Here is a 27,965-nt window from a genome sequence, read left to right as displayed (position 1 = left end):
GTTCTGATCCGTAGGGGAGAGGAAAATGCTGCTCTGAGAAAACAGCCATTGATGCAATAGTGTGAACAACGCCCAGGCACAGAAGCTGCATTTGGCTCCCTTGTTACAGTGGGGTCAGCCAATAGGATTTGCTATTTGGGCAGGTCTGGGAAGCGGCAGACACCCTGTGAGTCTCCAGGGAGGTGGGAGCAGGGAGGTTGCAGGGAACTGATGCGTCTCTACCCCCCCAGGGCGTCCCCTGCGCAGTCATTGCTGGAAGCTGCCGAGGGCCCGTCCCCACCGGAGATGCTGCTCCTAAGCAGCTCCTCCAAGCTGCGGCTGCTGGAGGGGACATTGCGGAGGAGCCTGCCTGAGACTCTGCTGGTGAAATGGACCTGCCTTCCCCCCACATGGCACCTCCTGGGATAGTAATGGGAGTGGGGCAGAAAGTTCTCTCTTGCCAGGGATGGGGCAGGGATTGGCTGGCTGCAGGCAGGACCCTCTCCCGCTCTGGCTGCTCTTTCGATTACCCCATCCCCACCCACATCTCCTGTCTCCCAAAGTCTAAACCCAGCACCTATTCCTGCTGCTCACCCAGCATAGCCAGCGGGATCCCCCAGTCAATCATGCGGTAGATTCTTGCCATATTAAGCAATCATTGCACAGGCGGATTCCTTGCCAAACATTTACCAAGCTGGTCACTCTGGTTCCCTTCATGACTCCAGGCCCATCACATGGTTCAAATGTGTGTGAGTGTGTGTGGAGGGGTCACAGTCCATTTGACCCTTCGCTCACATACACTCAGGGTCTCCCCTGCAGTATAAGCCGAGGGGCCACACCGCAGGGTCCGATCCAAAAATTAGGAGAGTAAACCCAGGGTGACGAGAAACAGCGCGGCCCATGTCCCCATCCCCCTTTTCCCTCCTTGTCCTTCAGCCCAACCCCTAATGCCTTCCCCTGTCCCTCCCCACCACTCACAGCCTCTTCTCCGCGCTGCTATTCACGATCCCCAGATCCCCTATCTCTGCCTCTCAGAGCCTGAAACAACCAGGTTCCCTGGCCCTGGCCCACTGAAATCATTGTGAGGTAGCGGCCAATGTGCCCTCTAATCTTTTCCAAGTGCAGATTTTTTCTATCCAACTGTAACAATTTCTATGAGCACTGAGGCATGTGGGAATGTCACCACCTGTAGAAACAAACCCCTGGCTGTGGGCTCTCTGCTAACCATCTGGGAAGCGTTAGAATTACTCCTGAGCAGCCACACAAGAGCACAGATTATAGGAAACACGGGTGGCGACCATCTTCACTAAGTGCAGCCTGTGGTGTCAGCCCCATAGGTAATAAATGGAAAACAAAGGTCATTTTGCAGAAAGGCAAAATCTCCCCCAATGTGCAGGGGCTCACGAGATGCTGAAACCCCTTAATAAACATCGGGAGGCTCCTGACAGAGCTGTAAAAGCTGGAACTGCTGCCCCTCCCCTGCCTCTGGCCCCCAACACCTCCAAATGGTGCTCGATCCTGCCATGAGTGAAGGGGACTGGGCTTAATGGCCTCTCGAGGTGCCCTCCAGTTCTGGGAGCGCAGGATTGTCTCTGTCTCTCACAGGTCCATAGTGCCGTGATGAACATAAACCGCGGGAACCTGGCTTGACACGAGGTGCTGATGGATTCATGGCCCGAATTCAAAGCTGTCCTTATCCGGCCACACAGAGAGGTGCTGCCCCACAGCCACAGCTCTGCATATGGGGGAACGGCTTGGAATGGGACCTGGGGTTTTGCTTCTTTAGAGGCTCAGAATGGGAGGCGGGTTGGCTCAGGGAGGGGACAGGAATTTGATTTAGACCCTTCCTCTTCAAGGGCCCACAGTGGAAATGCCGGTTTGGGGGCTGGGATTGAGATATGCAGCCCTTCACCTCTAGGGGACCACGGAGAAGGGGCCAAGATTGCAAAGGGGGGCAGGCAGATCAGTTATTCCATAGGAGGTCCCCTTTTGGTCCATGTCTCCCCTTGGCAGGTGGCATCGGATGACTCTGATTTCTACACCAACACGTGTGCAGTGCACTACCGGGACCTGGGCGCCTGCCGGGCCCTGCTGGGCAGTGCCATCAACTGGGACCAGGCCTTCCGCATCCACGGTAACTTGGGGCCCACACCACCAGGGAGAGCCCCCCAGCTACTGAGCATCTGTCCTGTCCTGTTCCAAGTCCCAAGCCTGGGGCAGGTGGATTTGGTAGCTCAGACTCCTGCCCCCCTGTGCCAGGCTGGGCTCCCCACATGTATGGGACCTTTTCTCATAACCATTCCCCTATGGTCCACATGGCTCACGGCCCATCACTGCCCCCTGCAGGGCTCCGTGACGGGCTGTACGAGGCCTCCAGGGACATCGCCCAGACCAAGGGGTCCCAGCAGGAGGTGATCCACTACTTCATCTACTTCCACCCGGATCCCAGCTCCTTGCCTGAGATCCAGTGAGTGACTGTCTGCGCTGCAGGGCCACATGGCTGGGGAGGGAGGGGTGGAGAGTCGTGGAGCAGGGAGCACGCTGAGAGGCAGGGGCACTGGCCAGCACGGCACTGGGACGCCCAACCTCTGAGGTGTTGAGCACTGGGGTCCTGTTGCCACCAGCAGAATCCCAGTGGGACTGGCGCTGAGCCCAACCTCCCTCAGGGACCCGCAGGGACTGGGGAGTGTGGCCATGGGCTGGGACCACCCATTGGGTGGCAAGATCCTTTCAGCACCTGCACAGGGCACTGCCCTCTGCCAGGAAACTCAGAAGGCGCTGAGTGGCCACGCTCCGCACATCCCTGCACCACGTCTCACCCGGCCCAGGGTAGAGAGGAGCCTGCCCTGCCCACAGCCTGTTCAGAACTTGGCTTTTCACCTGGACCCAGGGAGGGGCAGGTACCCAGGGGGTGATGTGGGCAGTGGGGGGGGGGTGTCTCTCCCAAAAGGAGGAAGGAAGCGCTCTGTTCTAATAAGAAGGGACATTTGGCAGTGTTGTCGTCAAGTGGGTATAAAGGGAAAGTCCCCGTGTCCCATTCCCCACCCCTGGCCCAGTGGATATCCCATGTTCTGGGGCCAGATCAGAGCTACTCCCCACGAGAGAAAGGCCCTGGGTAACATTTCTATCCCCTGAGCAAGACAGCCCCTCGCCTCATCACTTAGCTCATCACCTCATCACTTACCTCCACCTCCCTCCCCACCCAGCCCAAGTCCCACAAGTCTGGACAGGTTTGGAGCCCAGCTTACAAAGACCATGTGTATGAAAGCCCAGTCTGATTGGCTGCCTCTCCCACACGACATGGTGGCTGTGTCTACACTGGCCACTTGAATTTCCCAAAAGCACTGACTTCCTACTGTAAGAAATCAGCTTCTGAAATGAAAATTTCCCTGAAAAGGGGCCGTTTGCTCCCAGAAAGTGTCAGCTTTGTGTGCAACCCCTGAAGGGCTGAAAGCCACAGTGGTCTGGAGGTGCGACCTGGTCTGGGGACTGGGGTCTGCAGCAACCAGGGTCAGGCCTTCCTTCTGAAAACTGACCAATAACACTGCTTGGAACTGATCCACCTCATTAGAGTGTCACTAAATATCCTTCTTGTGGGAGCCTTTATCTTCCTCCCTCCCAAGCACCAGGTGTGTATGACACGAGCAGAGCTGCGTTAGCGGGGAAGGGGAAACCCTCAACCAGCACGGTAGTGGGAGGAGCACGGCAGTGAGAGCTGATCTTGCTCTAGTCGTCTATATAGTAGCCCAATGTCTGTGACTCCGTAATGCTGAAACGCTGGCTGTTCCCTCTGGGCGGCGCTGTTGCCTCCCGCTGTGGCCGCTCAGCCGGGCCACTACATGGGAACAAGCAGCACAAGTGTGCTGCATGGGGAACGCGGGGCCCAAACGGCCGCTTGCTGCTGCGCAGCGGCCCATCTGAGTGGCCCATGGCTGAGTGCCACGGCGGGAGGCAATAATGCCGTCCAGAGGGAACAGCCAGGGGATGGGGCCTGGATGAGCGTGCATCTCTGACATCAGGAAAGGGTGCCAGATTCAAAAGGAGGAAAGTGGAAGCAGGGGCGGATGAAAGTGCCGCGGGGCCCCAGGCAGCGAAATTTTGTGGGGCCCCTCCTTTGACACAGCACATGCGCTGTGGCGCCATGGCGCATGCATGGAGCCTCAGGAAGCGTGGGACCCGGGGCAGCCGCCCCGCTCGTCCTGCCCTAAATCCACCGCTGAGCAGAAGAGACACAAAAGATGCGGAGGAGACAGAGAGGAGAATAGAGGAGGTGGAGGACAGAGAGAAACAGAGTGAGACACACAGCAGGAGAAGGAGAAGAGAAACATAGAGGCTACATCTAGACTACGTCCCTTTTTCGTAAAAGGGATGTAAATTAGACGTATTGCAATTGCTAGTGAAGCGGGGATTTAAATCTCTATGAAATAAGGAATAAGGGATCTTTCGGAAAAGACTTTATTTTGCGCAAGATCAGCGTCTAGACTGGTGCTCTTTTCCGGCAAAGCACTGTGAGGAAAAAAAGCAGCAGCCATTTTTATGCTAATGAAGTGGGGGAGATTTAAATCCCCGCTTCATTAGCATTTGGGATACATCTAATTTACATCCCTTTTACGAAAAAGGGATGTAGTCTAGATGTAGCCAGAGTGAGAGGTGGGAGGGAGAGAAGAGAAAGAGAGAGAAGAAGAGAGAGGCAGGAGGCGGACAAGAGCTGAGGCTATGTCTAGTCTGCAAGCCTCTTTCGAAAGAGGCTTTTTCGAAAGATACTTTTGAAAAAGCCTCTTTCGAAAAAGAGCATCTAGACTGCAAGCGGAACTTTCGAAAAAGCAAGCCGCTTTTTCGAAAGGCAGTCTGGATGCTCTCTTTTGAAAAACCCCTGTTTGCATTCAAGAACGCCTTTTTTCAAAAGAGCACTTTCGAAAAAAGGCGTTCTTCCTCGTAAAATGAGGTTTACCACCGTCGAAAGAAAAGCCGCGTTCTTTCGATTTAATTTCGAAAGAACGCGGCTGCAGTCTAGACACAGGTGAAGTTTTTTCGGAAAAAGGCTACTTTTTCGGAAAAAACCCCTGAGTCTGGACACAGCCTGAGAGAGAGAGGGTGAGGCAGTAGGAGGAGAAGAGGAAGAGACAGAGAGGCCGTTTGCTCTGCTTGTTCCCGCACAGCGGCCCAGCTGAACGGCACAGAAGTCAGCCGAGCGCCAGAGTGGGAGGCTAAGGGGGGTGCGGGGTGGTGACGTACACGCCCAGGGGGTGGGGCCTGGACGAGTGCGCATCCCCGATGGAGACAGAGGAGAGCAGAGAGAGTGTGAGAGGCAGGAGGAGGAAGGGAAGAGAAAGGGAGAGTGAGAGGCAGCCTCACTTCTTCCACCAGCCACCTGGCCCTTTAAATGGCCCCGTCAGGCAAAATGCCTGCCCAGACCAGAGGTGCCTTCCCTCCCCAAAGCCTGCTCAGGCATTGGCAGCTCACTCGGTCCCCCAGCTCAGGCTCTGGCCCCCAGGGGCACTCTGGGAATGGGGTGAAGCTACAGTGATGAGATGTCCCTGATCAGTGAGTCTCGAAGGGGGTATGACAACGCTGCTCGCGTCTGCCTTAGTGGGGCAAGACCCCAAGTCCCACACGTCACTAAACCAGCCAGGGAGTCAGGCCAGTTTGGCAGGACTCTGTGCCCTATTCCCCAGCCCTGAGCCCACCTGTTCCTCCCTCCACTTGCTCCTACCCTGCTCCCTGTGCCCCCAGGCTGGACTCTGCCATGAGATGCTGACCCCTGGATGTCACCACACCGACCTGCTAAATAAGACATGGCCCTACAGAGGCACCAAGGGTGTGGTGACACCTGGCCAGCCTGTTCCAGCACTTCCCCAGCTTCTGCCTCCTGAATCCCAGCAGCTACCCTGTCAGCTAAAGCCCCATGGACCCCTTGGTGCCATGGTGCACGGCTACACCCTGCCCCAGTACTGTGGCCGTGGCTACATGCAGGTGGTCAGCACCGTGACAGCCAAGCAGACGCATGCGCAGGGCTACCCCATCTATGACCTTGTGGTACAAGAAAACCAACCTGTACAGAGGCTGCAGGAGAGCCAGGGCTTCCAGTGTCAGCCCAGCCTGTGCCACTGTGTTATCCACACCCAGGGAGAGCAACAGCCCCTGCCAGGGCACCCTGGCCCAGCAACTTCTATGGGGCAGTGTTCAAACTATGAGCCTCCTGACCCATATGAGGCTGTGGGGGCATTTTGAAGGTTATTGGGGAGAATGACGGGGGCACTGGCCCTTTAAGGGATAAAACCCATCCTTGGGAGAAGGCTGAGAGCATGTCGGCCACAGCTGAGGCAGATGTAACTAATTAGGGCCCAGCTAGGCCTGTATAAATAAGGGCTCCTAGAGGGAGGACAGCACAGATCTTCCTGCTTTAGCTGGGGGAGCAGGAGGGATCTGGTTCCTGGGGAAGCCGGGGAAAGGCAGGCAGGCAGGGGAGCTCTGGCCTGATGTCATAATCAGGCTGTAGGGCCTGAGGGTACTAAGCCTGCAGAGAAACAGCCAGGATAGGCAAAGACGGCAGGTCCGTCCCCTCTTGCTAATGCTGAGTGGCCACTTCAGACTGCAGTTTGCCCCTGAGCAGGGCTAGACCGGGGCACTGAACATGAGGCTGTCAGCAGGCTGGATCCAGTCCACCCACCCGCCCTTTCAACTGGCCCAGGGCAACTCCCAGCCCCACCCTCTAACAAGTTGCCTGGGAGCCACTAGGGAAGCCCACGCTGTTCAGCTCCTGCTATTTAAAAGGCTCATGGGTTCCTGACGGCTGCTAGCAATGTGTTAGAGGTGGGCTAGGAGTTGTGATCCCAGAAGCTTAGAGGAGGTGTTACGTACCTGGCGTGAATGCAAAATGTGTGCTCCCCATCCCCCACCGCCGTGTGGCAAGGCCCCAAACCTGGTGCACGGCTGAGCCTGGCCCTGGGGGCGGGGAGGAAGCTTGTAGCGCATCTTACCTCACCCCCACTAGTTTGGGGCCACGCCCCGCACGCGCTAGCCCTGCAGGAGAGGTGAAGGAGGGTCAGGCGGGGGGCAGAGAGGCGGGTCTAGCTGATGGCGGTGAGCAGAGGAGCAGCAGGCAAGCAGAGGGATGACCAAGGCAGTGGAGGGGGACTAAATTGGTGCCCCACTAGTGTGCAGCTGGGGGCAATCACCCCATCCCTCCCCCGGCCTTCCTCACTACACCACTGTAAACAATTCACCTATTAGGATACTTATTGTTTAATTAATTATTTAGTTTACTAACTACAGACTAATATAAGTTATAACGTTTGTGGTTTCCATTCTGTTAAATCATTTTCTCTCTTTAGGTTCATGTCTTACATAAAAAATGTCAAATTCTTACACTATGTACGTTTTATAAAACACAAGAGAAATGAATGTTATACAATCTAAATATGAATTTCATCATTATATTTCAATCAAGGATTTAAAACCAGTCATAGAAAATGAGTAACTTGTTGCTTTAATGAATAAAAAGTAAAAAAGATTTTGAATAGATCAAATTTATTGTAAGCTTCCTAACTGCCTAGTTACTTACCTTGTTAACCTAATTGTTTTTCATACTATCGCACAGCAATAAACTACACGAGAGTTATGAATGTAAGAAATTAACTTACCTGTTAAAATAACTCAGACAAACTTTTAAATACAACTAACACCCAACACGAGAATCCCCCTGTCACGTTGCTGAATTGGAGGGAAGCAACCAGACCGCTGCTGCACCCCTAGGTGGGGGTGTTGGCCCCAGAAATTGGTGTGGGGGGAGCCATGTGGGGTATTGAATGGGAGATTATTGTTTGTTGATCTTATGTACGCTATTTATGTGAGTGTATAATGTCTATGTGTGTAGGTAGGAATCTGTAATCTGTGTGGAAGCTGAATATTTCTGTGAATGTGGTTGAGCATTGCTATGGACAGGCTGAGTAGTGAAGCCCTGTGGAACAATGGCCCTTGATGGCCCAAAGACACACCTAAAGCAGGAGGGCGGAGACCCAAGAGCTACCAGCAGAGAGAGGCTGAGGACCAGGTGACCTGCTGCATACTAGAAGAGGCCAGGAAGGGTATAAAGAGGCCATGTGGTCGATGCCATTTTGTTCTCAGCTCAGCACTTCATCCCAGAGGCGCACTGCAGGGATTGAAGAGCCCGGAAGACCTGTGAACCCATCCTGATCGTAGGATGTGCAATAAGAACTTTTAAACCAGCAGCTGCAACATCTCTGCTAGAGCCTGCATCGAGAACTGGGAGATTCGGTGCATGTAACGTACTGTACTTTAATAACCTTACTCTCATGCTTTTCTTTCTTGTAATAATAAACCTTTAGATATAGATTCTAAAGGATTGGCCCAGCGTGATTTGTGGGTAAGGTCCAGAGGGTAAATTGACCAGGGATCTGTGGCTGGTTTCTTGGAACCGGACAGAACTTGTTCGGGGTAGGTGGGATTGGGTGCTAGGACCCCCCACCTGTGTATGAGGCCCGGGGCCATCTGGGGCACGGATATTGCTGGGGTGTCGGAGGGGTTTTGCTCGGGAGGCTTCAGGCAGGTTGCTGAAGCACTCTGTGGGACTGGTTTGTGGCCTGTGTGGAGAGGTCACCAGTCGGGGGCTGTAAGTAGCCCCAGATTTGAGCAATTCGCCCTGAGCGGACGCCCTCAGCTGTGCCCAGACACGGCCCAGTCCGTCACACCCCCTCACTTTCTTGAAGGCACTTGGAGCAGTAAGGCTGAGGATACACTACAAGCGTGGCTTTGTCTGCCACGAGGACTTTTTCCTTCAGGCTGCTGTGAGATTCTACCTTGAGTAAAGGAGAGAGGTCTCTCTGAGCTGCTCTTCCTAATTTCACACAAGCCATTTAATGAAAGGCATAGATATCAAGATTCAAGGCCAGTCTTGAGCAGACTGCCTTGCCGGGTATTCACAATCACAACATCCGAACATGTATAAGACTTTTAGTTGAGGATAGCTGGAATGGGATAGGAATCCTGGATGGGGTTATGTTCATTCAGTTTGCTTAGGCCTGCTAGGTATTCAACAGTTAGAATGGCGTGTTGCCCATTGTAACCAATGGATGGTTTGGGGTCACAACTGTGTTAACTTTAAATGCAGGAACTGTAAGATATGGCCACTAATGCAGGCAGTTACTGGGGGGACAGAGAGAAGTCAGACTGTGTTTAACTGAGTTCAGAGGAGAGAGAATCTGTCAGTGCACAGAATCTGGAATGGACGAGCCTTCCTCTGCCAAAACTCAGTCAAGTCTCCTCCCTGTTCCAATGATGGAGCTAGAACAGACACCAGAAGGCAGCTGGTGGGAGCGGATGGTGGGAGCAGTTGGCAGGAACGGCCCATTCAAGCAGCGGGAGGAGGCGGGTGGAGTGTCCTGCGGGAGCAGCAGCAGGCGGCCGGCGCAGCAACTGGTGGGAGCAGTTGGCCGACAACCAGTGGGAGCAGTGGCAGGGGACAGGTGCAGTGGCTGGAGGGAGCAGTGGCAGGGGACAGGTGCAGTGGCTGGTGGGAGCAGTGGCAGGGGACAGGTGCAGTGGCTGGTGGGAGCAGTGGCAGGGGACAGGTGCAGTGGCCGGCGGGAGCAGTGGCAGGTGGCTGACAGGGGCAGCAGTGGCCGACATTGCCACATGCTCAACAAGGGGAGACATCATGGAGATGTACCTGTGGACTCTGGGTCTGGAGGCAGGTGAGCCCACAGGAGAGGTCAATGTCAGTTTTGTTGGAGATGGAAGCATCATGCACCCAAGGGGGGGGCGAGGCTGAGGGGGTTACAATTGAGCAGCTGTGGGTGGAGCAGGCAGAGGCCGTGTCTATACTGAAAATGCTGCAGCCCCAGTTCTGCCCTCTAGCGCTGTCTGAACGGGGCTTAGCTCAGCGTAACCACGTCCTTCCAAGGGGGGATTTTCACTGGCTCAGTAACTCTGTCCTGTCGCCCAGCCCTTAGTGTCCATCTGCCAGGCCAGCCTCGGGAGCCCCTGTTCAGTGCAGTGCCCTGGCGCAATGTGCGTGGGTGTGTTGTGGGCGTCCTGGGGCATTGCTGCTCCCCTGCACTCTTGGCTCCAGTGGAGTGAAGAGAATGCTGGTGCTGTGTGATCTCTGGTGTGTGTGGCTGGTTCATGGCCCCAAAACTCAGTGGCTATTCATGGTGTGTGTGAAAAGCCTGGTGCATGCTCCCAGGATGGCTACATTCTGCTCCCTGCCAGCGGGACAGGGCTTCCCTGGATGTTGGCTTTCTCTGGGCACAGGGACAGTTGGTCAGATACCCCTGTGATGTAGTGTCAGTATCTTGCTGGGCTGAGGGCTGTGGATGACCCCTACTGGCCTCTGTCTGTAAGCACTGTCCAGCAGGGGGTGTTTTCAGGGCCCCCATGGCAGTGACCGAACTGGTTCTACCAATGAAAGGAAGGGATGGAACAAAAGCAGTGAGTGTTGGGGGAAGGGGCAGTTTCTGGCTGGAATCATGAAGGAGAGAGACTATGGAGGGGTCTGGGAGTCTCAGGGCCAAGGCATCCCTTCTCTAGGGGTCTGAGGCATCCTGGCCCAGACTCCTGTAGCCACGTCACGTCTAGGCTGCGCTGTATCCTGGAAAAGCAATAAACACTCTATGGGTATGTCTACACTACAGCGCTAGTTCGAACTAACTTAGTTCGAATTAGTTAATTCGAACTAAGCTAATTCGAACTAACGCGTCTAGAACTAAAAACTAGTTCGAATAAGCGTTTTGCTAATTCGAACTAGCAAGTCCACATTGAGTGGACTCTGAACAGGGCTTAAGGATGGCCGGAAGCAGTGCCGGCAGGGCATAAAAGGAGGACTTAGAGCATGGAGATGCTGTCTCAGGCTAGCCGAGGGCTGCGCTTAAAGGGTCCCGACCCCCACCCCGGACACACAGTTCTAAGGGGTGCCCCGCTTACAAAGAAGTTCTGGCTTGGAGTGCCCGGAGTACCCACACTGGGCACATCACACCACTCGGCCATCAGCCCGGCTGCACTTGCCACAGGCTGCCATCTGGGGAGAGGGGGCAATCGGGGGGCTGCAGGAGAGCTTCCACCCCCAGAAGCCCGCAGAGCCAGCCCAGTCCTCCCCATCGGGGGCTCGTACCCCATTCCTCCCTCACCTCCTTCCACTTACCCTTCCCTAGCCCCCCTTCTTATTGATGTTCAAAATAAAGATAACGTTTCTTCCAACATTGACTCTGTCTTTATTGAACAAAACTGGGGGAGACTGGGAAAAGGAGGTGGGAGAGGGGAAGAGAAAGGCTGGGAGAAGGGAGGGCAACTAACATGATCAGGGGTTGGGAACAGGTCCCAGATGAAGAGAGGCTACAGAGACTGGGACTGTTCAGCTTAGAAAAGAGGAGACGGAGCGGGGACAGGATAGAGGTCTCTAAAAGCAGGGGTTGGGTGGAGAGGGTGCATTCAGAAAAGTTCTTCCTGAGTTCCCATAAAGAAGGACTAGAGGACACCAAAGGAAAGGAATGGGTAGCAGGCTTGAAACTAGTAAGAGAAAGTTGTTCTTCTTGACAAAGCAAATAGTTAACCTGCGGAACTCCTTGCTGCAGGAGGCTGTGAAGGCTACAACTAGAACAGAGTTGAAAGGGAAGTGAGATCAAGTCATGGAGGTTGGGTCCATGGAGTGGTATTAGCCAGGGGGTAGGAGTGGTGTCCCTGCCCAAAGTTTGTGGAAGGCTGGAGAGGGATGGCACGAGACAAATGGCTTGGTCACTGTCTTCAGTCCATCCCCTCCAGGGTCCCTAGGGTTGGCCGCTGTTGGCAGACAGGCTACTGGGCTAGATGGACCTTTGGTCTGACCCAGTACGGCCATTGTAAGCTCAGGGCTCAGGGTCGGGGGTCTCAGTGGACCCCCTTGATTTTCATGCACACCTGCTCCTGGGTGGCCAGGCTGGCAGCTCTCCTGCCCTAGCCGGCCACTTTCCTGTGCCTAGTGCGGAGATCATGGACGAGGTCCACGATGTCCGCACTAGCCCAGGAAGGTGCCCGCCTCTTGCGGTCCAGGGCAAGCTCCCGGGAGCCGCCAGCCTGGTCCCGGCAAGAGGGGGTGGTCTGGGGGACATCGGGTGGGTGGCTCTGTGCCGTGCCAGGTGCAGGGTCTGCTAGCTGGGTGCTGGCAGGCTTGCACCTGGCACAGGCACCGTAGCCAGCCCGTGCCCCTTTAAGGGGTCCGGGGCCGGGAGGGGGGCATAGAGTTTCCCTGGTGTTGGCCAGAGTGGCCACCAGGGAAACCTGGGGAGGGCTAGCCTCCCACTAGTTCGAACTAAAGGGCTACACAGCCCTTAGTTCGAACTAGCTAGTTCGAACTAGGCTTAGTCCTCGTAAAATGAGGTTTACCTAGTTCGAACTAAGCGCTCCGTTAGTTCGAATTAAGTTTGAACTAACGGAGCGCTAGTGTAGCGCCTAGGAAAGTTAGTTCGAACTAACGTCCGTTAGTTCGAACTAACTTTTCAGTGTAGACATACCCTATTATACTGGCTGGCGGAGTCTGTTCTCTCTGCTACGGGGCTTCATGATCAGGGGGACCCTGAACTTGCTGTCACAACCCCCCAGAGAGGCAACATCCCCCAGATCCCAGGACTCTTGAGGCGAAACAAGACAAGGGGTCAGAAAACACTATAATGTGCCAGGACCTCCAAATCCCGGCACCTGCACAGGGGCGAGGAGAGGGACTCAGAGACCACTTGAGGTAGAGGAGCCCTGGGATTCTAAGGGGAGCATCCAGCACTCTCAAAAGGAGCAGGCCTTTGCAATTGTATTGGAAGAGAGAATGTGCATGATACTCCCCCCCCCCTCGCTGCCACCATCGTATCACCCCTCCCAATACTCAACTTCCTCATCTGATCCCCCTAATGCTTCTGATCTCCCTGTAACACTCCTCCGTGTGCTGCAGTCTCAATCCCCTGCAGCCCTATTCCCCTGCCTCCCAACTCCCTCTCCCCACAAACTCTCACTCATGGCATTTATTTATTGATTACTAGGTTAAGTGTAGCCTGAAGTATTCCCTGTCCTGCAGGTACAGTGTCCCCAAAACATGAGATTAAAAATGCCGTTAGCGGGACAGGACGTCACATCGGGAACAGCTCGTTCTCAGACGTCTGCCAAAGGTCAGAGGTGACCTTAGGGACATTTAACTATTATGGGGCCGTACCACCCCTGAGCCGCAGGGCGTTGTGGCTGGCATAGAGCTGTTTCGGGTGGGACTTGGTTAAAGTTGCTAGGCTGTTTGAAAGATAACGTTGGGTCAGTGAAGGGAAACGGATGCAGAGAACCTGGTAATGGAGCTGTGGGACTTGGCCCCAGGAGTAGGGCCTTAGCAAATTTGTGACTGTAAAAGTGCGCTATGGACCATGAAATCTGGTCTGTTGCATGAGGACTGGCTATTGCAAGGTACTGGCGGATTGTCCCCCTTCGCTTTATGCAGCTGCCGGCAGCAGCGATTCATTTCGAAGGTGAGTGACCAACTGGAGGGAAGCAGCTGCTGGCCAGGAGCCCAGCTCTGAAGTGAAGGCAGATTCCTTGCCAGCAGCAGCCTAGTTAACAGCTCCTCAGAACGGGGGGCGGAGGGGTATCAATCCTATGATCCCACCAATGGCTTTCAATGTGCCCCCACAGCCTAATATTGGTTCATATTGGGGTTCAGAACCATCACATTTCAGATTAAAATGTGTAACACCACGAAGCTGATGGTTATTGAAATCTTATGACTGCAATGGACCAAAATGAAGCATGAATTTGTAACGGCCCCAGCCCTGAGGCTGGGACATGTAACAGAGAGGTGCTGGAGTGACGTCTGCTTGGCTGTCACAGGGCTGATCACCTGCATGTAGCCACGCCCACGGTACTGGGGCAGGGTGTAGCCGTGGACCATGGCACCAAAGGGGTCCATGAGACTCCGGCTGACGGAGTGGCCGCTTGTAGCCAGGAGGCAGAGACTGGGGAAGTGACAGAGCAGGATGGCCAGGTATCGCCTCTTTGCTCGGTCCCTCTGCAGGGCTACGTCTCGTTCAGCAGATCAGTGTGGTGACGTCCAGGGCTAAGAGCCTCCTGACGGGGTCCAGCCTGAGGGCACCGGGAGCAGGGTGGCAGATAAAGGAGGAAGAACACGCGTGCTCAGGGGTGGGGAATAGGGCTCAGAGCCCATCCATTCTGGCCCTGGACGACTGTCTTGTTTCATGAGGTGTGGACACAGGGCCATGCCCCACTAATGCAGGCGGGAGTGGCGCTGTGTCATATCTCTGATCAACGGCGCTCTGAGGGGGTGTTTGCTTCATCACGGCAGCTTCTCCCCATTCCCAAAGCGCTGCCTGGGACCACGGCCTGAGCTGGGGGCTGGAATGAGCAGCCAATCCCTGAACATGCTTTGGGCAGGGAAGGGACCTCTGTCCCAAGTGGCCGTTTTCCCTTGGGCAGGAGGCTGGTGGAAGAAGTGAGGCCGGTGTCTGTCTGAGCTCGGCCTGGGCAGCAGTTGGGCAGAGGCATAAATTGCTGTCCCACAGGTTATTCTGCAGCTCAGTTTGCCTGGATTTGCAGGATGGCAAACGGAGCTTTGCCCCCCAGTTCCTCTGAAATGACACAGCTGGTGTTGGGGAATCCAGGAACCCCCCGCTCCAACCGCACTCCTGTGCCTGAGCGGTCCTGTGTCTGCAGGGTCCCTGAGCAGCCAGAGAGCAGGCCACAGGAGCCGGGCCAATCCCGTGGGACCTGCCATGTGCCAGAGGTGGGTGGGAGCAGAACCAAATGGAGAACTGCTGATGGAATCAGGGATCTGCCTGGTCGTCCCCTCTCCACTCAGCCTGGCCTCTGTCCTGGGGCCGGTGAGAGGGAACAAGGCTTCGTGTCCCAATCCCCACTCCCTGAGCCAGTCTGGCCCCACAGGTTCAGTGTGGCTGCTGAGGGGCAGCACCTCTCAGTGCCGATGGTGAGAACAGCTTGGAACTGGGGCCATGTATCCACCTGCACCTTGTGCCCACCCCAGCCGGGTTCCCGTGGTTTCTTTTCATTCCAGGGCTGTGGGTCTGCCAGAGGCAGGGGGCAGATTGAGCAAAATCATAAAACACTTTCCAAGGGGACCCTTTGCCAAAGGAGACAAGAGGGGCAGCAGGCGAGGAGTCCTGGGCAGCCCTCCTTAAACCTACACAAACAAGGCCCCAATCACCAGGGCTGGGTGAGGGGCGGCCCAGCTGGCATTTCTCAAAGGGTAGGGCCCAGGCCAGCCTGATGCCAGGCTCTGGGATGAGGCAATAGCTGACACTGAAGGGGCATCAGATTAATGGTTGTGTGCAGGGAAGTTAATCAAAGGGCAGAGCTGAGGGACAGGACTGGGTGTTTCCTTAACTGTGTAACTAGAGCCAGGTGAGTTCTCACTGCCGTGGTCCCCCACTGGATGCTGGTTTCTCCCTCCCCTTCATCTCAGCTCTGCTTGTGTCTTACACACCCAGTGCTTGGGAGCTGGGAAGTGCTTGCTCTTCAAGTGCCCACAGCAGAGCTGTTCAGTGATTCTAGAGGTGGGGCATCTCCAACTGGTCCTCTTGTCTATTTTTCAAAAGGAAGCCCTGGATATTTGACCCAACACTTGTTGCTGCTAAAACCAGTCTCCAGACCATGTTATGCCCCCAGATCACTGTGGCTTTCAGCCCTTCAGGGGTGGGACAGAAAGCCGACACTTTCTGGGAACCAACCAACCCTTTATAGGGAAAATTTCATTTTAAAACCTGGTGGATAAACAGTCAACTGCTGTGTGGCCCTAGCTGTGATTCCGGTGCTCCCCTCACATACATGGTCCCAGCCGTGCCAGGGAGCAAGGCCAGGAAACACTCAAAAGTGTCTGCAACAATCAGTTTAATTGCAGCTGGGATGACAAAGCACAAAATGATTGCTGCTGACAGCCAATGACAATGGGGGTATGTCTACACTACCCCGCTAGTTCGAACTAGCGGGGTAATGTATGCATACCGCACTTGCTAATGAAGCCCGGGATTTGAATTTCCCGGGCTTCATTAGCATAAGCGGGGAGCCGCCATTTTTAAATCCCGAGGAGTAACGGTAGTTCGGAATAGGACCCTAGTCCGAACTACCTAGTTCGAGCCCCGTGTAGCCGCGCTACACGGGGTTTGAAGCAGCGGGGATTTAAAAATGGCGGCTCCCCGCTTATGCTAATGAAGCCCGGGAAATTCAAATCCCGGGCTTCATTAGCAAGTGCGGTATGCATACATTACCCCGCTAGTTCGAACTAGCGGGGTAGTGTAGACATACCCTGGGTGAGGATAAGGGAATGTGGGTGCCTTGGCTGACTGGTGCTGAATTGGACAGGTCTGGGTCCCTTTTGGGTGTAACCTCAGCTCAGGAGTCCTGGGGGTTTGTGAAGTTTGGTTTGCGGATAATCAGCATCCCTGGGAGGAATTTAACTCTTGAGTTACTGAGACAGGCTGTCCCCTGAGGGAGTCCTTGATAAGGACACACTTTGGGGCTGCCTGGTATCCAGAGGGAACAACCACATGGATTCTGTTATAAGCGTTATGGCCAGAACTCACCGCTCAAGGAGGCTGCTACAGGAAGAGATGTGACTGGAGGGTGGAGAGGGAAGGGGCGGTGCAGAAAATCGGGTGAGGTCTCTGGCAGGGTGAGGGGAGGGTGACACAGGGATGATGGAGGAGTTAGCAAGTTAGCAAGGCAATACAGGGAGCAGGCTGCCCCAGGGAATGCAGGGGAGGAAGAGCAGAGAAGGTGCAGGTGAATACTTAGCTTGATTGGCTGGCAGACCATTGAGCTGTTGCTGGGGTGTCCTGCAGGGGAAGTGGAATAGGGAGGTGCTGTGTATGTCCAGGGGCACACAAAGGAGGGCAGGCTATGGAGCTGGGCAGACCCTGTAAAGCTGGGTATGGGGCTGTGGGAGAGGGGCAAGGCCTTGAGGCTGGAGGTGGGAGATGTTAGTGGTTCCACTTGGCCTAACAATGATCCCCAGACTTGCTCACCCCTCTCTTGTCAAGTGCTCTGGGTCGCTAGGCTGGGGACTTACCCGCTGCCCTGGGGGGTAGGGTGGGGGCTCTGTCCACTGCTGTGTTACATTGGATGAGGTAGAACAGGCTGGGCAGGCGCTGGAAGCCCCCTTGCTCCTGCAGCCTCTGCATGTGGAAGTTGTCCACAGCCACATAGCCGTAGCTGGGGTAGCCTAGTGAATGGAGCCGCTTGGCCATCACGTTACTCAGCACCCTGTTGTAGCCGCGCCCCCGGTGCTGTGGCAGAGTGTAGGCAGGCCTCAGGGCACCAAACGCATCTGAAGCTGCCCAGCTGACAGGGCAGCCAGTGGCATCCAGGAAGCAGGCACTGGGGAAGTGGCGGATCAGGCTGGCCAGGTACTTCCTGCTCCTCTCGTTCCCCCCAAAGCGCCACGTCTCATTCAGCAGGTCGACATGGGAGACATCCAGGGACGAGAGCTTCACAGCTGGGTCCAGCCTAGGGGGGCAGAGAGCAGCAGGGCGGAGCCCCAAAGGTCAGGGATGGGGACTGAGACCCCCAGAATGATGAGACTGGCCCGATGATCTTGGGGCTTTAAAAAAATATGATGCTGTATTGCTGGTCTCCCTTGAGAGCTGATCTCCCCTGGCCCCAACCCTGCTAGTGCTCTATGATTTATTATGGTGATAGCCACCCTCGTCTCCTACCTCCTCATAGGGGCATACCCCACCCCTCCCCCAGCTAATCATTCTGCCCCAGATGTTCTGCCCCTGTACAGGAACTCTCAGCCCTGTGCCCACCCCACAGCCTGCCCTTGGCACCTCCTGGGTTCTTCCTCCCTTCCCTGTCCTGTGGGGGCACCTGCTGGCTCCCCTCTGCTGTTCCTAGGCCAGCTGGCCTAGAGATGGGGGAGCAGGCACACTGTGCTGTCCCATCACTCACAATGGGAGGAAAAGGAAGGAGAGGAACTGCCCTGGGATACTGAGCAATTTCTGTTCCCATGAGAAGGTGTCATGCTACTGCGGACCCTCTTACTGCAGCAGCTTTGATTGGCTGCTTTTCCCCAGTATGTCCTGTGGGAGAGGCGGCCAGTCAGACTGGGCTTTCACACACACACCCGCCCAAGCGGTGCGGAATTCGGATGATAGTATTTGTAAGCTGGTTTCAGACCTGGCCAGACTTGTGGGACTCAGGAGGGGAAAGACAGAATCAAGTGATGAGGTGAGGAGCTACCTTGCTTGGGGGATAGAAATGGGACCCAGAGTCTTTCTCTCCTGGGGGGCAGCTCTGATCTGGCCCCAGCACATGGGATATCCACTGGGCCAGGGGTGGGGAATGGGATGTGGGGACTTTCCCTTTAAACGCACTTGACGGCAACACTGCCAAATGTCCCTTCTTGTTAGAACTGAGCACTTCCTTCCTCCTTTTGGGAGAGACCCCCCCCCCCCCACTGCCCACATCACCCCCTGGGTACCTGCCCCTCCCTGGGTCCAGGTGAAAAGCCAAGTTCTGAACAGGCTGTGGGCAGGGCAGGCTCCTGTCTACCCTGGGCCAGGCGAGACGTGGTGCAGGGATGTGAGGAGCGTGGCCACTCAGCGCCTTCTGGGTTTCCTGGCAGAGGGCAGTGCCCTGTGCAGGTGCTGAAGGGATCTTGCCACCAATGGGTGGTCCCAGCCCATGGCCACACTCCCCAGTCCCTGCGGGGTCCCTGAGGGAGGTTGGGCTCAGCGCCAGTCCCACTGGGATTCTGCTGGTGGCAACAGAACCCCAGTGCTCCAGGCCCTTCATGGAGAGCAGCCTGACAGAGCTTGGACATCCAAGTAGCCTGCTGGCCAATGCCCCCACCTCTCAGCCTGCTCCCTACTCCACCATGCTCCACTCCTCCCCCAGTGCCTGGCTATGGAGCCCTGTGGTGCAGGGAGTTACTGACCGGATCTCAGGCATGGAGCTGGGATCGGGGTGGAAGTAGATGAAGTAGCGGTGCACGTCCAGCTGGGACCCCTTGGTCTGGGCGATGTCCCTGGAGGCCTCGTACACACCGTCACGGAGCCCTGCAGGGGGCAGTGATGGGCCGTGAGCCGTGTGGACCATAAGAGAATGGTTATGAGAAAAGGGCCCATACATGTGGGGAGCCCAGCCTGGCACAGGGGGCAGGGGTCTGAGCTACCAAATCCACCTGCCCCAGGCTTGGGTTTCAGAACAGGACAGGACAGATGCTCAGTATCTGGGGGGCTCTCCCCGGTGGTGTGGGCCCCAAATTACCGTGGCTGCGGAAGGCCTGGTCCCAGTTGATGGCGCTGCCCAGCAGGGTGTGGCAGGCGCCCAGGTCCCGGTAGTGCACTGCATACGTGTTGGTGTAGAAATCAGAGTCGTCCGATGCCACCTGCTGGGGGACACATGGAGCCAAAAGGGGAACTCCTATGGAATAACTGATCTGCCTGCCCCCCTTTGCAATCTTGGCCCCTTCTCCGCGGTTCCTTAGAGGTGAAGGGCTGCAAATCTCAATCCCAGCCCCCAAGCCAGCCTTCCCCCTGAGGGCCCTAGAAGAGTAAAGATCTAAATCAAATTCCTGTCCCCTCCCTGAGCCAACCTGTCTCCCATTCTAGGGCCCCTAGAGAGGAAACACCCCAGGTCCCATTCCATGCTGTTCCCCCAGGTCAGGTGCAGCATGGTGGTCCCATTCCAAGCCGTTCTCCCAGATGCAGAGCTGTGGCTGTGGGGCTGCACCTCTCTGTGTGGCCGGATAAGGACAGCTTTGAATTCGGGCCATGAATCCATCAGCACCTCATGCCCAGCCAGGTTCCCACGGTTTATGTTCATCACGGCACCATGGACCTGTGAGAGACAGAGACAATCCTGCGCTCCCAGAACTGGAAGGCACCCTGAGAGGCCATTAAGCCCAGTCCCCTTCATTCATGGCAGGATCGAGCACCACTTGGAGGTGTTGGGAGCCAGAGGCAGGGCAGCAGTTCCAGCTTTTACAGCTCTGTCAGGAGCCTCCCGATATTTACTGAGGGGTTTCAGCATCTCGTGAGCCCCTGCACATTGGGGGAGATTTTGCCCTTTTGAAAAATGTCTGTTGTCTTCCATTACTGCCTATGGGGCTGACACCACAGGCTGCCTTTAGTGAAGATGGTCGCCACCCGGGTTCCCTGTAAGATGTGCATTTGTGCAGCTCCACAGGAGTAATTCAAATGCTTCCTAGATATTTAGCAGGGAGCCCATGGCTAGGGTTTTTTTTTCTACAGGTGGTGACATTCCCACATGCCTCAGTGCACATAGAAATTATTTTACACTTGGATGGAAAAAATCTGCAAATTAGCCGCCACCTCACAATGATTTCAGTGGGCCAAGGCCAGGGAAGCTGGTTGTCCCAGGTTCTGAGAGCCAGAGATGGGGGATCTGGGGATTGTGAATAGCAGTGAGGAGACGAGGCTGTGAGGGGTGGGGAGGGACAGCGGAAGGCACTAGGGGTTTGGCTGAAGGACAAGGAGGGAAAAGGGAGATGGGGACATGGGCCGCGCTGTTTCTAGTCACCCTGGGTTTACTTTCCTAATTTTTGGGTCGGATCCTGCTGTGTGGCCCTTGGGCTTATATCGCAGAGGAGATCCTGAGTGTGTGTGAGCGTGGGGGCAAATGGACTGTGACCCCTCCTATGCACTCACACACATTTGAACCATGTGAAGGGCCTGGAGTCATGAAGGGAGCCAGAGTGACCAGCTTGGTAAATGTTTGGCAAGGAATCCGCCTGTGCAAAGATTGCTTCATATGGCAAGAATCTACCGCGTGATTGGTTGTGGGTGTCCCACTGGCTATGCTGTGTGAGCAGGAGGAATAGGTGATGGGTTTGGACTTTGAGAGACAGGAGATGTGGGTGGGGATGGGGTAATCGAAAGAGCAGCCAGAGCGGGAGAGGGTCCTGCCTGCAGCCAGCCAATCCCTGCCCCATCCCTGGGGAGAGAGAACTTTCTGCCTCACTCCCATTACTATCCCAAGAGGTGCTGTGTGTGGGGACGGAAGGTCCATTTCACCAGCAGAGTCTCAGGCAGGCTCCTCCGCAATGTCCCCTCCAGCAGCTGCAGCTTGGAAGAGCAGCTCAGGAGCAGCATCTCCGGTGGGGACGGGCCCTCTGCAGCTTCCAGCAATGACTGCGCGGGGGACGCCCTGGGGGGCAGAGACGCATCAGTTCCCTGCAACCTCCCTGCTCCCACCTCCCTGGAGACTCACAGGGTGTCTGCAGCCTCCCAGATCTGCCAAAATAGCCAGTCCTATTTGCTGACCCCACCATAAACGAGGCGGATGCAGCTCCTGTGCCTGGGTGTTGTTCACACTATTACACCAATAGTTGTTTTCTCAGAGCAGCATTTCCTGAGGGTTTTCCTCTTCCCTACGTATCAGAGGATAGCTCAGTGGTTTGTACATTGGCCTGCTAAACCTGGGATTGTGAATTAAATCCTTTCAGAGGTGATTTGGGGCAAAAATTTGTTAGGGATGGTACTTGATCCTGCTGTGAAGGTAGGGGACCGCACTTGATGACCTTTGAAGGTCCCTTCCAGTTCTAGGAGATAGGCAATCTCTATTAATGTATAACTTCCCTGGAGCTTTTCACTTTAAAAATCCCTTTTCATGAGAATTTGCACAAGTGTCACTTGGACGTTTCCAGATCCAAGCAGTGGTGGGTCAGCACCTCGACTGGACAATTCTCTTTGAAGAGAGAACAAACCTTCCCACTAATTCCCCCACTTTTTTGAGCCTCTCATAACGCACCAGTCTGGGTGCAGTGCCCTGCTCACCATCGACTCTACAACAATAATACCCCAGGGCAGGACTGGGCAGGCCTAGGGTATCCCTAGTAGCTCCCACTCACCTGGGCAGTCTCAGCACTGGGATAAAATGCAGCGCCAAAGAAGTTGGAGGACCAGGGAGCTCGTGGCGCACTGAGGTTCCTGCTGGACAGCAGCTGGTTCTGTCCCTGCTGGTCTCTCTCTCGGGGGCTGATCCAGCCTCTCTCGGGGGCTGTTGTAACATTTTATACCCGACAAATGAACCATTAACAGAGTCTGTGCCTGGCTGGGAGCTGGGCCAGTCATGTCCCTACACTAGCACGGCAGGGTCAGGCTCCTTCCATGGGCAGAGGGGGAGAGGTGATTTCCTGGGGCCAGTGGAAAAGAATGTTGAGGAGACATGAGCATGGCCAGGAGTGGGGCGCAGCTGGTTCCTTTTGAATCCTGACCCACGTCCCCGGCGATCTCAGCTCTGGGCTCTCCCATGGCAGCTTCTGCCTCACTCTGTCTCTCTTAAACAGAAGCCTTCGCTTTCGTAACCGTAGCCAACCTGGTGCTCAGCTGGCGTATTGTATGAAATTATTCAGCAGCTGCTTTGCTGTCTCCAGATCCCTGGCCTGGGACAATCCTGCAAGTACGGGGCCCCTGAGCAGCGTGACGGGTCCATGGATCTCGGTGGGTTGGCATCCGCAGGAGTGCACCCATGTCGAAGATGCAGCTTGGGACAATAGCTGCAAACACCTCAGTGGGTGCACCCAGCTCCCCTCATCTGACCAGTACTCAGGAGCCTGTGCCATGCACCGAGCCTGCCTGTTCTCAGCTCCTCACCCTACTCTAGTGGTGTGATTTAGGCGCATGCTGCCAGAATGTCTGCGCTTGGCTCCCTGCCAGCAGCACAAGGCTTCCCTAAATGTTGGCTCGCACTGGGGGCAGGGAAAGTAGATCACACACCCCCTAGAGGGCAGAGTCCCCCAGATCCCAGCACATATGAGGGGAGACAAGTGTTCAGACACCCTGTAAAGAGCAATGGAACTGCAGATTCTGGCACCTGCGTAGGAGCATAGAGAGCGACTCACATCCCCCTTAAGTTATAGGGACCACAGGATTCTGAATGGGGCCTCAGACACCCTCAAAAGGCCAGAACCTCCCAATCCCAGAGCACATATTAGAAGAAAGAAGGTGGCTGATACTCCCGCCCCTTCCTTGCCATTATCATATCACCCCTCCCGATATCCAACTCCCTCACCTGAACCCCCTAATGCCTCTGATCTCCCCATATACCCTAACCTTTGCTTCAGCCCCAGATTGCTGTACCCCTATTCCCTCTGCCTGCTAATTCCCCCACCCCTCACTCACGTTACTAGATTAAGCGTTGCCTGCGTAATTTGCTGTCCTGCAGGTACAGTTTCCCCAAAGGACAAGATTAGAACTCCTTTTAGCAGGGGCAGTATGTCACAGCGGGAACAGCTCCTTCTCAGACTTCTGCCAAGGGTCAGAGGTGACCTTACAGCCATTTAACCACCATGGGGCAGTAACACCTCTGAGCCACAGGGCACTAAGTCTGGCATAAACTAGTATTGGATGGGAGGTTGTTATAGTTGCTCAGCTGGCTGAGAACCAAGGACGGGACAGTGAAGAGGAACTAGGATGCAGGACACCATGGCTGTGTCTAGACTGGCATGATTTTCCGGAAATGCTTTTAACAGACAAATTTTCCATTAAAAGCATTTTCCGAAAAGCGTGTCTAGATTGGCCACGGACGCTTTTCCGCAAAAAAGCCCCGATCGCCATTTTCGCGATCAGGGTTTTTTTTTTTTGCAGAAAACAAATCTCAGCTGTCTACACTGGCCCTTTTGCGCAATAGTTTTGCGCAAAAGGGACTTTTGCCCGAACAGGAGCAGTATAGTATTTCCGCAAAAAGCACTGATTTCTTACAGTAGGAAGTCAGTGCTTTTGCGGAAATTCAAGCGGCCAGTGTAGACAGCTTTTCTGGAAAAGAAGCTGATTTTCCTGAAAAATTGGCCAGTCTATACATAGCCCATGGATACATCTACACTGTGAGAGAAAGTTGAGTTTACAAAGGCAACTTCAGTTACGCTAATTGCATAGCGTTGCTGAATTTGAAGTAGCTTGACTTGACATTTGACAGTATCTTTGACTTTCCTTACTACTCACGAAATGAGTTACAGACGTCAGAGTTAGAAACCCTTTATTAAAAATTAGATTGAAATAACATGAGTGTAGATTCGCACTCGCTCATTTCAAAATAACACGAGTTATTGAAATAAGCATGCAGTGTAGACCTAGGCTATGTGTTTAGGACTTAGGGTAGGTTCCGCCCCGGGAGGCTGGCCTCAAGAGTAAGGGATTAGCAAATTCGTGGCTGTGAAAATTAGTTTGGGAGCATGAATTCTGGTCTCCTCCATGAGGCCCGGCTGTTGTAGGGAGGTTGCAGGATTGTCACCCTTAGCTTTCTGTAGCTGCTGGCGCCAGCACTTCATTTAGAAGGTGGGTAACCGACTTTGAGAGAAGCAGCTGCTGGCCGGGAGCCCAGCTCTGAAGGCAGGATCCCTGCCAGGAGCAGCCTCGTTAGCACCTCCTCAACTAAGGGTGCCAATTTCATGATTCCCCCCCTGACTCCCATCACAGGGCGGGCACTTTCCCTCCCCCTCTTCCCCTCTGGCACCTTCCACTGGTTACTCCAGGAATTGGCACTCCTGCCTCGGAGTGCCCTTTGCTGGTTGGTGTCCCAGGCTCTGGGGCAGGTCTCCTGCTGGTTCAGCTCCGAGTCCCTCCTGACCACGGTAGTGGACACACTTGATCTCAGATGGCGGGAGGGGGGAGGGGGCGGGGCTGGCCAGGGGAGCGTTGGTGGTGTGAGGAGGGAAGCATCCAGCGGGAATGAGGGCCGGCCGGAGGAGAACCAGCTGCCAGGGAGTGGGGCTAGCCGGGGATAGAGGGGAGCGAGAGGGGGAGAACTGGCCAGCGAGAAGCGGGACTGGCCTGGCCGCAGGCAGATCCCCGGGTGCTGCCCATCTGGCGCATGGTCCCAGCAGGGCGCATGGGCGAGTCTGGCCCCAGGAATTCCATACCGCCCCAGCCCTATCCCACCCCACCCCTCTCTTCTCTACTGTGCAGTTGCGTACTGTCTGGCTGGTAGCGTGTCTAACCGACAGTCAGTACAAAACTCCGTACTGATACTCATGATAATAATAAAACCTTAATTAGAAAATCCTGGACATTTATATGTCTGGTATTTTCTCAATTTGTTTCCCGGACAGAAAGCTCAAATACTGGACTGTCCGGTTCAAAACCAGACACCTGGCAACCCTAGTGTCAGCCTCATACTCAGTACCCTGGACTAGCCCCTGCTCAGGGGCAAACTGCAGCCTGAAATGGCCACTCAGCATTAGCCAAACGGATGGACCTGCTGCCTTTGCCTATCCTGGCTGTTTCTCTGCAGCCTTAGTACCCTCAGGCCCTGCAGCCTAGGAGTGAGGTAAGCCAGACCTCCCCAGCTCTGCCTGCCTCTCCCCAGCACTATGTCTCGGGAAGCCCCCAGCAGCTAGGCCCCTCCTGCTCCCGCAACTAGAGCAGGAATATCTGTGCTGTCCTCCCTCCTGGAACCCTCATTTATACAGCCCTAGCTGGGCCCTAACTGTCTATCTCTACCTCAGCTGTGGCCGACATGCTCTCGGCCTTCTCCTAAGGATGGGCTTCATCCTTAAAGGGCCAGTGCCCCCGTCAACCGCTCCCAAAAGCCTGCATCCTGCCTCATAGTGGGTCAGGAGATTCATAGTTTGGACACTACCCAATTTAAGATTAAAATGTGTGAAACCATGAAGCTGACGAATATGAAAATCCTGTGAGTGGGCAATGGACCAACAAGAAGCATGAATTGGTTAGAGCCCCGCCCCTGAGGCTGGCACATGTGACAGAGAGGTGCAGGTATCGCTTTTTTTCTCTGTAGGGCCACATTTCATTTAGCAGGTCAGTGTGGTGATGTCCAGGGATCAGAATGTCTTGGCAGAGTCCAGTCTTGTTGACCGCGGTGCATCCAGACTACCGCGCTGTGCCGCCAGACAGCTGATAGCACAGCACGACGGCCATTTTGATGTAAACGAAGTGGTGATTATTTAAATTGCCGCTTCATTCTCCTATGTCTGGTCAACTCATCTACATGGCTCCGTCGACAGGGCCATGTCGTCCAGACACACCCAAAGGGGGTATCTCACCATGGCAGCTTCTCCCCATTCCCAAAGCACCTCCTGGAGCCAGAGCCTGATCTGGGGGCTGGAATGAGCTGCCAATGCTACAGGTCTGGGGAGGGAAGGCACCTCTGGTCCGGGCAGGCATTGTGCCTGGTGGGGCCATGTAACGGGGCAGGTGGCTGGTGGAAGAAGTGAGGCTGGTGTCCGTCTGCGCTCAGCCTGGGCAGCTTGCCAAGGTGCAGCCTGCGGAACAGTTGGGCAGAGGCATAATCAGCTGTGGAGCAAGGCCCCCTCTAGACACTGATCCCCCGACAGGTTTATCTGCGGCGCTGTTTGCCGTACCTGGCTTTGCAGGATGGAATGTCAAACAGAGCTTTGCCCCCAGAGTTCTTCTGAAATGACACCTCTGGTGCTGGGGAAGCCAGGAACCCCCCTCCCACTGCACCCCTGTGCCTGAGCTGTGTCGTGTCTGCAGGGTCCCTGAGCAGCCAGAGAGCAGACCGCAGGGACAGGCCATTCCCAGCGGGATCTGCCATGTGCCTGGGGCTCAGCGTGAGGCCAGACGGCCAGTCCATGGACCTTCCACTAAGGGAGAGGCCCTGAGCAGTGGGAGCCCCGAAGGGGAACGTGGCTGTGGGGGGCTGAACTTGCCGTGCGGGGACTTGAGGAGGCCAAACTGACCCACTGATGCTCTGGTCTCACAAATGGGGGCCTGCATCAGTCGAGCCCGGTCCTGAGCTTTGGGGCTCTTAGGTGCAGCTTGGTGGGAACTGGAGACACCTGTAGACTCGCAGGCTGGCGCTGCAGGGGAGCATTAGAGTGAGTGGCCCCACATACTGAGGGGACACGCGGTGGCTGTGGGACTTAGGAGGAGGCAGCCCCCGATGTAGCTGTGGATACGGAAGGCCTGATGTCAGTTGATTGTGCCCAGCAGGCCCGGGAGAACTCTGTGTCCATGTGGGTGTAGCAGTCAGAGCTGTGTGATGCTGCGGCGGGGGCCTGTCAGGGCTATTCTCCACTCTGACACTCTGGCTACATCTACACTGGCATGATTTTCCGGAAATGCTTTAAATGGAAAAAAAAGTTTTCCGTTAAAAGCATTTTCGGAAAAGCGCATCAAGATTGGTAGGACGCTTTTCTGCAAAAGCACTTTTTGCGGAAATCATCCGTTGCCAATCTAGACGCGGTTTTGCACAAAAAAGCCACTATCGCCATTTTAGCCATCGGGGCTTTTTTGTGGAAAACAGTACTGTGCTGTCTACGCTGGCCCTCTTGCTCAAATGATTTGCGCAAGAGGGCTTTTGCCTGAACGGGAGCAGCACAGTATTTCCGCAAGAACACTGACAATCTTACATGAGATCGTCAGTGTTCTTGAGGAAATTCAAGCGGCCAGCGTAGACAGCTGGCAAGTTTTTCCGCAAAAGCAGATGATTTTGCGGAAAAACTTGCCAGTCTAGACACAGCCTCTGAGTGCAGAAGGTGAAGGCGGAAAAGACTTTACATATACCTTGCTGCTACAATCACTGGATACACAAACTTCCCCCAGAATCACAATACTTAGATTTGGGAGGAGGGGTTGCTCCCACCATCAAGTGATTTTTATCCGTAAAACCAGGATGAACTCTTGCACCTATCCCCAGGATACCCCAAGAAAAAAGATAAAGAGAGAGGTTAGAAATAACCCCACTCCAGCCAGGTTCCCACTGTTAAGAAGAGCTATTGGAACCCGGCTGGAATGGGTTTTTTTTCTTTTACCTCCCTCTCTCTCTCTTTTTTAAGCTCTCTTGCTTTTCAAGTTCATCCTAGCACTGTGGATCCACCAGACGTAGGGGGCAGATTGAGCAAAGTCAGAAAACTCTTCCAAGGGAGCCCTTTGCCAAAGCAGCCAAGCATGGCAGCAGGTGAGGAGGCCTTGGCAGCTCTCCCTCGCCCTACATAAACAAGGCCCAAATCACCAGACCTGGGTGGTGGGCGGCCCAGCTGGCATTTCTCAAAG

General features: G+C 55.0%; 3 protein-coding genes across 3 annotated transcripts in view; 1 reads left to right on the top strand and 2 right to left on the bottom strand.

Annotated features, from left to right (window-relative positions):
* The window catches only part of LOC102449608 (glycine N-acyltransferase-like protein 3), a 66,315-nt gene that overhangs the window by 15,138 nt on the left and 23,212 nt on the right, over positions 1-27,965 (bottom strand). The gene's annotated exons all lie outside the window — the stretch shown is intronic.
* Positions 192-8,431, top strand: LOC142829275 (glycine N-acyltransferase-like protein 3). The gene is made up of 4 exons (XM_075928547.1): positions 192-363; positions 1,993-2,113; positions 2,326-2,446; positions 7,314-8,431. Exons 1-4 carry the CDS (start codon positions 211-213, stop codon positions 7,396-7,398), a joined length of 480 nt encoding a protein of 159 aa, XP_075784662.1. The 5' UTR covers positions 192-210; the 3' UTR covers positions 7,399-8,431.
* Positions 16,260-22,017, bottom strand: LOC142829272 (glycine N-acyltransferase-like protein 3). The gene is made up of 6 exons (XM_075928533.1): positions 21,842-22,017; positions 21,006-21,138; positions 19,702-19,809; positions 19,237-19,357; positions 18,905-19,025; positions 16,260-17,472 (listed from the first exon to the last, which is right to left on the bottom strand). Exons 1-6 carry the CDS (start codon positions 22,000-22,002, stop codon positions 17,019-17,021), a joined length of 1,098 nt encoding a protein of 365 aa, XP_075784648.1. The 5' UTR covers positions 22,003-22,017; the 3' UTR covers positions 16,260-17,018.

Source organism: Pelodiscus sinensis, chromosome 4, assembly GCF_049634645.1.
Source record: "Pelodiscus sinensis isolate JC-2024 chromosome 4, ASM4963464v1, whole genome shotgun sequence".
NCBI classification, from domain to species: Eukaryota; Metazoa; Chordata; order Testudines; family Trionychidae; genus Pelodiscus; species Pelodiscus sinensis.
Note: the sequence above shows the minus strand (reverse complement) of the source record. Positions and strands in the feature narration are given on the sequence as shown.